The sequence below is a fragment of the Geospiza fortis genome, unplaced genomic scaffold (assembly GCF_000277835.1).
Source record: "Geospiza fortis unplaced genomic scaffold, GeoFor_1.0 scaffold224, whole genome shotgun sequence".
Lineage (NCBI taxonomy): Eukaryota > Metazoa > Chordata > Aves > Passeriformes > Thraupidae > Geospiza > Geospiza fortis.
In genome coordinates this window covers 1426590-1435955 of record NW_005054448.1, presented here as the reverse complement: position 1 = coordinate 1435955, position 9366 = coordinate 1426590, and the positions used below count along the sequence as shown (strand labels likewise).

Below are 9366 nucleotides of genomic sequence, written 5' to 3'. Positions count from 1 at the left end.
TCCTGCTGATCTGATCACATCCCAGGGCAGGGGCTTTGCTCCCTTAGGATAACCTTTCCCACCACCTACCCCTGCAGCTCTCCACCCTGACCTTTCTGAAACCCAACCTGAGCACAGGCATGGAAAATTTCAGCTTGGATGCAATCAGCTGCCTGGCAGAGCCATCTGCAAACAGATGGCAGAAGCAGGAAGCCCGAGAGCTGCTGTTGCCATGGCAGTGCCAGAACAGCCCCTGACACCGCCTCTCCTTGTAGACAGCAGCAGTCCTGGGTCCCAGGGGCCCTGCACTGAGGTGGACTCCATCCCTCACTCCACAGGGCAGCGCAGTGGGGCTGAACCCACGGGCAGGAACCTCCATCCCAGCTCCTCCAGGTACACCCTCACTCTGCTGCTGCTCCAGCCGTTCCAGAGAGCTTGTGTAGAGGAAAGGGAAGCTTCTGGGAGGCAACGTGACACCCCCAGCACCCGGGCATCCTTTCCTGCAATAGAACTCACTGTTCACTCCTGCCTTCCCTAGCCACACCTCAGGAAGCAATTTCCTTGCCAATTGCTCTGGTTACAAACCTGACCACAGATGCTGACTTCACCCAGCCCGCACCAGTGGCTACCCTGTGTCTTCCCAGGAGGATGAAGGTGTCTCCAGAGGGGAATGTTGCCCACCTTGCCCCTCACCACTGCTCAGCACAGAGTTCCCACCTAAGGGTCCAGTGGCAACACAGTTCCAGGAGCTCTGTGGGGACTTTGCAGTGGTGCAGGTCCCATACCAGCCTGCTTTCCAGATGGGGACTTTCATCCAGGAGGTGAAGACTCCACACAAGCAGTAGGTCTTGTCTCCAGCTCCTGAATCACAGCACCATCACCCCCATGGGGAGGGAACACCCACACATGATGGAAATGGGAGGGGGCCTCAGCCCTGAATTTCCAAAAGCCTCCTTGGTCCTTGTAGCTCTGATCTTGTGTTTGTGTCCTCCATCACCAGCTTTCCCCACCATAAGGCCACCCACAAGCTCTTCCAACACCCTGAAAGATCTCAGAAACACTCCAGGTTCCTTCCCAGCTTCCATCTAATGCACCACAAGCCCCACTCATCAACTGAGGACAGGACAAACACAACCACTGGCATTCAGAAAGCTGCAGCTCCAAAAGGAAAGTGTTTTATTTTTCTTAATTTGGAAACCAGTTTAAAAGAAGAAAGCAAAAGCTCTGTTTTCTGAGTCAATGAGAACACTGCAAACACCAGTCCAGTAACTCTGGGCTGAGGCCTGAAATCCTCCTTTAATAGAAATGATGCTGGCCAGGATACAGATAAACAAATACAGATAATGCTGGTACCAGCCTGGAGGAGACTCTGGGAAGGGTCTGCCTGTCTAAGAGGTTGTTTCTGCCTTAACAACACCCAGAAGCATCCTTGGAATTGTTCCCCCCTCCCCAGTTATATCATCTAAACACAGGGTCACCCTCACACAGTGGGGCTCTGTGTAGTCAGTGCTCAGCCCAGCCTTGGCTCAGTGATGGCCTCAGCATCACTGAGGACATTCCTGGCAGGTGACCATGCTCCATCATCTCCCAGCTGAGCCAGATGCAGCTGACACTGCTCTGAGGATCCTGAGGATCTGAGAGCCATCCCCAGGCTCCAAACCATCCCCTGTGCTGGGCTCTGCCTGCCCCAGCTCTAATCTAAGTGTCTCAGCAATTTCTTCTACTCCTGTAGCCTCTTCCTGACACAATACAAAGCAAATGCATGGACAGTCTGTTTTGAGGGAAGTCAGAGGAAAAACTCTGGGAGGTGAACAGTAGATTTGCTCTTTCAGGAAAAAGTCTTAGCCTCAGCTTCCTTCTGCTGCAGCTTCCGAATCAGCTCCAGCAAATTCATCTGTAGAGTCAGCTCCTGCAAAGGGAGAAAAATGTTTGTGCAAAGAGATGATTCCATTCCCTGCGGCAGGAAGCAGGAAGGACTGGCCTGTACCACCTCCCCAAGACCTTCTTGTTCTTAGGGAATTACACAAAAATCAACCAGGCAGCTAAAAACCAAATGCTTAATCTTGTTCAGGTGTTGCTCTAAAACATGGAGCAGTGACATCTTACCAGACCTGCTGCAAACTGTGGCTGTCTTAAGAATCCCAGCACTTGAGGATTCCTCAAGGATGCAGAGAGGCTCTTTCTTCTTGACCATGATAAATGTGCTAGGGGCTATGAGGGCTGGCAGGCTGAGGAGAGGCAGCAGCCCCAGAAAAGGTTCCCCAGGCCCCTCCCCACACCCCCTGCAGCATCCCCAACTTCCTGACCCCTTCCCAGCATACAAGGGCAGGAAGAGGAGGGATCGCTTTGGGAACCCTCTGAGTGGGATCCAAGGCAGGTGCAACACATGGCTGTGCTGGTGCATCAAATTCCCTGCAAGCATTTCATTCCCTATTTCTGGAAAACTCATTTTTCCAGGACCACAATCTATTGGAGACATCAACATCAGCTCACAGTTCCTTTGCCACCTGCTCATTCTTTAGTTACATTCTAGCTCAGAGACAACATAGTGGAGCCAATAATTTGAGAGTGTAGGTCTGTGACTCAGCCTGGCAGACACGGGGCTACGGAAATAAAAACCTATTTTTGTAAGAATATATCTCCTGCACAGGGAAGCATTTCATACAGACTGGGGGGGAAACACATCAGCTGATGGGAACCGCGTGAACAGATTCCAACAGGGATTTCTTGGTGGCACTCACAGGCACAGTCCAAGATCCGGGTTGGTCTTGGCACCTATCCTAAAGGCAAACATACACAAACGCAGCAAAGAGGAACCCTAATAAGGCTTATTGCTTACAAAAACAACATGAAGGGCGGGGCAAGAGGGAGAGAACAGGCTCTCTGCATTATACAACCAGGGAATAGCAACACTGAAAATATTAGAGGCTTGTTCAAGGCTCCACAACTGGGAATCATGCAGGTGGGCATTAGAAAATGCCTGTTTAGCTTCGTTTAAGCTGTCTTTTCTCAGCAGTAGGTTTTTATCAAAGTGACATTTAATCAGCTGAAAAAACAGAGTTAAGAACAGCCTGTCTCTGTGTTCCCTGCAAACTTGTATGGCTTTACAAGACTTGGGAATTCTGAGATTTTTTTGTTCCTGTGGTGGCAGGAACAAAGGACATAAAGGAATAAATAAATAAGGACAATGTGGACAAACCCAGGTAACTCCTCAGACAGTTTGAGAGCAAATGCCCTGGGGAAACTGGGAACAATTCTTTAATCACAGCCTGAGATCATCAGCTCCAGCAAGTCATATGCAAGAATGAACAAAGTGCCTAATAAACAGTCTTGAAGTCAGTTTTCATAGCTAAGCTGAATATAAATGCAGTAAATGAATTTTTTTAGTGCTTTTCAGACCCAGTTGAGATTCACAGAACTGCAGGCTGTTGGCAGTGTTTTGGTCCTCCACAATGGAAAAAAATACTGCGGGAAGTTGGGAATGCTGCCAAATGGTACCTGGGTTTCTGCTCTTTAGTTATGCACTGAGTACAAGTTCTGTCCAGCGCACACCACCCACCAGTAGGGAGGCAAAGGATGGATTGTTCTGTCTGACACACCCATCCCCAATTTATCTACAGTGAGATTTTTTTAAAAAATTAAAGATACCAACCAAAGAGCACTGTTAAACAATCATGGAATGGTTGGGGTTGGAAGGGATTTCAAAGGTCATCCATTTCCACCCCCTACCACGGGCCGGCACACCTGCCACTATCCCAGGTTGCTCCAAGCCCCATCCAGCCTGCCTTTGGACACTTCCAGGGATACAGGGGCAGCCACAGCTGCTCTTACCAGCCTTCCAGAGAATAATTTCTCTCCAGTATCCCGCCTAAGCCTGCCCTCTGGCTGTGGGAAGCCATTCCCCCTTGTCCTGTCACTCCAAGCTCTTGTCAGAACACCTTGCCTGCCGTGCTCAAACACCAACCTGGGGGTTGGTGGTGATGTAGAAGCCAGACACCCCCGCCTTCTCCAGGGTGCTCTGCTGGTCGATTACTTTTTGGTCCAATTCCAAGACTATCTTCTCATCCATCATTCGCTGTTCCTCTCGGATCTGTTGCTCCATAGCCTGAAAAACATTAAAGTCACTGGGAAAGTGGAATATCTGCGTTCCTCCCATCTTTTTCTCATCTCTAAAATTTTTACTTGGAACCCAAGAGCAACCAGGCCCTGTGAGAGTCTGTCCAAAATCCTGCATTTTTCCTGCCTCACGATTGAAGACCCCCAAACAGCTTAAAACTGAACCAGTACAGGGGGGAAGGGGTGTTGTTTCTTAACTACCTGTCTCCATAGGTAGTTATCTGTCACACGCTATGCTGAACTTGATGGGACATTCTGCCTCTGTTCCGAACAACGGATTTGGACTTCCCCGCCTCCCGGCCTAACTGGCTTTGAACTGTCGAAATGGCTCCTTTCCAATAAAAAGACCCCCCTTGCCTGCCTTCAACCATCGTGACAGACAAGCAGAGATGCGGGCTTCTTCATCGAGGGATCAAGACACGAAGCCCCTGTGCCACAAGACCCCCTTGTACTTTCTTCCAAAGACTGGGACTGAACACCCCCCACCCCAGCTTGGGGGAACTGTGCTGTTGGAGGGAGAAGGCTGCCCAGAAGCAAAGGCACGAGCACTGAAGCATTAAAACAATAGTTTCTGCTGGTTACTCGGACTCTGCATACCTGTGTGTACCCCATGTTCTGTACTTTCTCCCCTTTTTGAACCATTGTTTCGGTTGTGAAACCACTTCCCTTCCCCCAACGAAAAATGGTATAACTAGGGTCCCAGATTTGCCATACTTCGAGATCTCCCTGGACCTGGTAACCCTGCTGAGCTTCTGACGGCTGGACCATGAAAGCAACACCACGGTTTCGGTAGCTATAATCCATGCCCCTTTTCTTTCCTCCCTCTTTTTCCTTGTATTTTCCTTTTTTCTCTGGTTCCCCCTTCACCAATGCTCTTCTGTTGTGAATTTTCAATAAAACTGTATCTGATTTTGTTGCTGTAAATCCTCTGTGCCTTTGTTGGTTATTTTTGCACCTAAAAATCAACTCCACTCATCTGTACCTCTGGGTCAGATCGGGACAGGCCCTGAATCTCTCCTGATGAGTCCAAGGACAGCCATGGGAAACCAGCACAGCCCCGGGTCTTAACACCTCCACCTGCAAAGCTGCCACTTGAGAAAATGCAGGGAAGTCATGGGAACAGCCTGCTCTGAGTGTTTGGAGGCCAGGAAAGACCATGAGGAAAGACCAAAGTATCTGAATCACTTTCTCTGATGAGTCACCACCTCACCTATGGCTGAGCTCAGCCCAAGAACTATGTGCCCCTCTCAGGTGAGGCTGAAGGAATCCTTGGAGGAATAACCTAGGCCACTCAAGCTCATCAAGATGGCTCCGTGGACACTAATATGGTACTGGAGCTGTAAACCCCATAGAGATCCTATTTATTTCTGAAAGGATCTGAATGCTGGGCTCTATTTTTGACAGACTGAAAACATTATGAAAGGAGGACTTTGCCAGAATAGCTCCAACCAGGAGCACATGGCCACTCCTGCCTCACCAACATCTGCCCAAGCTTCAGCAGAGTGATTCTGTGCTGCCTCCAGAGAAGAATGGAGCCCAGCAAACAAAGGCATGCTGGAAATCAGGAGTGCAAGCAGAGACCAGGACTGCAGGGGACAAGCAGAGAATAGATCAAGTAAAGAGCCCCATGTGTGCAGAGGTGATACAACCTCACCAGGCTGCACTGAACAGCAGACTTCCTTTGCAAGCCACAGGGAACACCAGGAATCATCAAACCCCATCAAAAAACAATGACAAGCTCATTTTTGTAGAGTGGGCAGCAGAGTGAAGGGGCAGATTCTGCTGCTCTGCTCAGGTGAGACCTCACCACCTGAGGTCCAGCTCTGGGGGCCTAGCACAGGAAGGCCTAGCACAAGAAGGACATGGAGCTACTAGAGCAAGTCCAGAGGAGGGCAAGGAGATGCTCCAAGGGCTGAAGCATCTGTGTCACCTTGAGCCCCTTCCAGTGCCTAAAGGGGCTCCAAGAGAGATGGAGAGGGTCTTGAGACAAGGGATGTAGAAACACAACAAGGGGGAATGGCTTCAAATGGAGAGGGCAGAATTAGACTAGATGTAAAGAGGAAATTCTTCCCTGTGAGGATGGTGACACAATGACAAAGGTTGTCCAGAGAAGCTGTGGCTGCCCCATCCCTGTCAGTGTCCAAGGCCAGACTTGATGGGGCTTGGAGCAACCTGGGATAGTGGCAAGTGTCCCCACCCATGCCAGGATGTGGGACTGGATTAATTTGAAGGTCCCTTCCAAACCAAACCATTCCATCATTCTGTGCTTCTCCTGCAAGAAGTAGGAAATAAATAAACCATTAGAGAGCATCCAAAGGAAGGCAACAAACATGGTGAAGGGCTTTGAGGGGAAACCATACGAGGAGTGGACGGTCTGTTCAGCTGGAGGAGACTGAGGGGAGACTCACTGAAAATTAAAACTTCCTTGAAAGGCAAAGAGGAGGGGCAGACGCTAATCTGTTCTCTGTGGTGATCAGTGATAGAAGCTGTGGGAATGAATGACTTGAAGCTGTGTCAGGGAGGGTTAGGCTGGATATCAGGGAAAGGTTTTTCCCCCAGAGGGTGCTGGGCACTGCCCAGGCTGCCCAGGGAATGGGCACGGCCCCGAGGCTGCCAGAGCTCCAGGAGCCTTTGGACAGCACTGCCAGGGATGGACAGGGTGGGATTGTTGGGGAATCTGGGCAGGGACAGGAGCTGCGCTGGATGGCCCTTGTAGGTTTCTTCTGACTCAGCTTATTGTGTGATTCTGTGAAAAGCCACAAGTTTCATCATTTCATTCATGCAAAGCTGCCCCTTTGTAACAGAGAACACAGGCACATGTTCAGCTGGAAACATCCATGTGGTTAAACTATCCCCCCTGCACAGAAAGTCACAAACGCCAGTGGCTGGTGGTTAAAATGGCCTTGGAGGGGAGATGAACACCTCCACCCTGCCACAATTCCTGGTGAAAATTCAGAATTTGTGTGACAGAACTCTTGGCCATGAACAGTCTGGGGAAGGGCTGAGGTGTGTCTGCACCAAGGGTATCCATGGGTCTCTGGAAAAGGTGTGACCTAACAAAGAGCAGCTATCACTCACATGGGGCAGGAGTTACCTCTTGGAACCTCTCCTGGATGCAGAGCCCACAATTAGCACGTCACAGTGAGAAACCTTCACAGAACCATCTGCAATTAAGTAAGATGCAGAACTTGGATCCCCTAGAAGGTGACTACACAAAAGCTGCTCCAGAGAAAACATTCAGGGCAGGATCTCATGGCAATAAATAGGAAGAAACTCAAGACAACTCCAGCTCCAACAGAAGCCAAGGCAGAGTGATGACTGCTCCTTCACCAAAGGATGCTGAGGAACAAACCTAAGCAAGCTCTGTCCTCACACTTTCTTCAATCCCTTTGTGGGAGACACAACAGATTAAAATGCCTCATTCCCCAGATTTTCCTTCCTCCCACCCACCTCAGGGTGCCATTGCCTCCTTCACTTACTATGCTGGAGAACTGACTTCCTTTGGACTTGAACAAAACACCCAAATTTAAGTGCCTCACATTGCTTAGTGTTGGCATCTAATTCTGGGTAGAGAAAAGTGCCATATCTTGGACAAATCTGAAGCACGCAAGTTTTGCTTCAGTCCTGCTGGCCACGGACCCTGCATGATGGACTAAGCTTTTCTAAATGCCAGGGGTTCCACTGAGGAGCCAAACATCTAAAACATACACCTTGTATTACCTGTCCTGTGAGACAGGTTATCTCATGGGAGCTGGTCATGGAAACCTTTAACCACAGAGGGCACCTCCAATTACACACATATCACATATAACAGAGATGATCAATCTGATCCCAAAATGCTCTACAGCAGAATTGTCAGAGGATAAAGACGGGAAGAAGTGACTCTATTAACACCTGGGAGAGGAAAACAGAAGAAAGGTAGAGGGCAGGTAGGAGGAAGTTGCACAGCATGTAAGACAAGAAGTGAGACACATCTGGGCAATTTAATGAAATACTGGAAGTGTTGAAAACAGGCAGTAGAGATTAGTGCTGGAAGTCTAAGTTACTCAGAGACAGAAGTAACAAGGACAGGTACCAGAGGTCCAGCCTGGCTTTAGTTACCTTGACAGGAAATGAGGAATGTGGAAACACTACAGGATCCAACAACAGCAAGCACCGACATGGTGCTGCCGTGGGTCAAGGCAGGAAACTGTTCTCATTCACCTAATGTGGACCAAAGTAGCTTACCCCCACATTTCAACTCCACTGATTAACATAACCAGCTACTTGCCATTTTCTTACATTACAAAACTGCCTCCATCTATCACCAAGAGGTGACAGAAAAGTCCTCTGGGACTGAGTCTTTTTGAAATGCCTTGGGATGCTCTCAGAAACTCTTACTGTAATTATGAAACTCGAGGTGTTTCCTCCTTATCAGTGGTACTCCTATAGGATAGGTACACCTATCCTATACAGGCTTCCGGCCATCAGATAATGATGGATCATTAAAGTACTGTGGAGAGCACTGCCTTTGGAGCAGGCTCCTGAGCTTCCACAATTCTCAGATCACACCAGGGATGGCAAGAGCCTGCGCCCCTACCTTGACGGGACAAAAGGTAGAGCAAGAGGAGAAGGCCTCTAGACTGAGGTGGGGAAACTAGGTCTGTGCTAGTTGCCAGGCCAGCCAGGACAGCTGGTGTCTCCTGAGGCTGCAGGATAGGAATAGCCAAACCCTCTGGAGATGCTGCAGAGCTCCTGCAGCAATGGGGCTGTGAGAGTCCTGGGAAGGGACACAGCTCTGCACCCCTACCACCCCCACCTCCACCCCAGCCCCTCTCACCTCCATCTCACGCTGCTGGGCTGCACGGAGCAGTGGCAAGTTGTGGGGCCTGCAGCACTGCTGGGCCTCCTTGTGCCGATGGAACAGCTCCTGCTTCAGCCCTGCCAATGGCACGGGGGGCTCAGGAGGGCACACTGCTGCCAGGTGCCCCCAGTGCCACCCCTCCCTCCCTCCAGTGTCCTCCCCACAACGTGCAATGTCATTCCCTGTAGCTCCCTTATGCCCTCAGAACCCACCACCACGGTGCCACAAATCTGCCTTTCCAGTGCCACCCCGAAACCCCCCAACCTGTCCCTCTCAGCATCATCCCCAGCCCCCAGTGTCCCCATCACAGTCCCCCGGTGCCCTCTAGTGTCACCCGCAGTGTCCTCCACTGTCTCATAACCTGCCCCCTCAATGTCATCCCCCTCCCGCCCAGTGCCATCCCCAAGCCCCCACTGCCCCCTCAACCT

At 50.3% G+C, this 9366-nt stretch overlaps 1 protein-coding gene across 1 annotated transcript; it reads right to left on the bottom strand.

The window, feature by feature from the left end:
* Positions 1–1132: 1132 nt before the first annotated feature.
* Positions 1133–9131, bottom strand: LOC102039833 (DiGeorge syndrome critical region gene 6 like). The gene is made up of 3 exons (XM_005427593.1): positions 8915–9131; positions 3944–4084; positions 1133–1888 (listed from the first exon to the last, which is right to left on the bottom strand). The coding sequence occupies exons 1-3, from the start codon at positions 8918–8920 to the stop codon at positions 1808–1810; spliced, it is 228 nt and encodes a 75-aa protein (XP_005427650.1). The 5' UTR covers positions 8921–9131; the 3' UTR covers positions 1133–1807.
* Between the last annotated feature and the right edge of the window lie 235 nt (positions 9132–9366).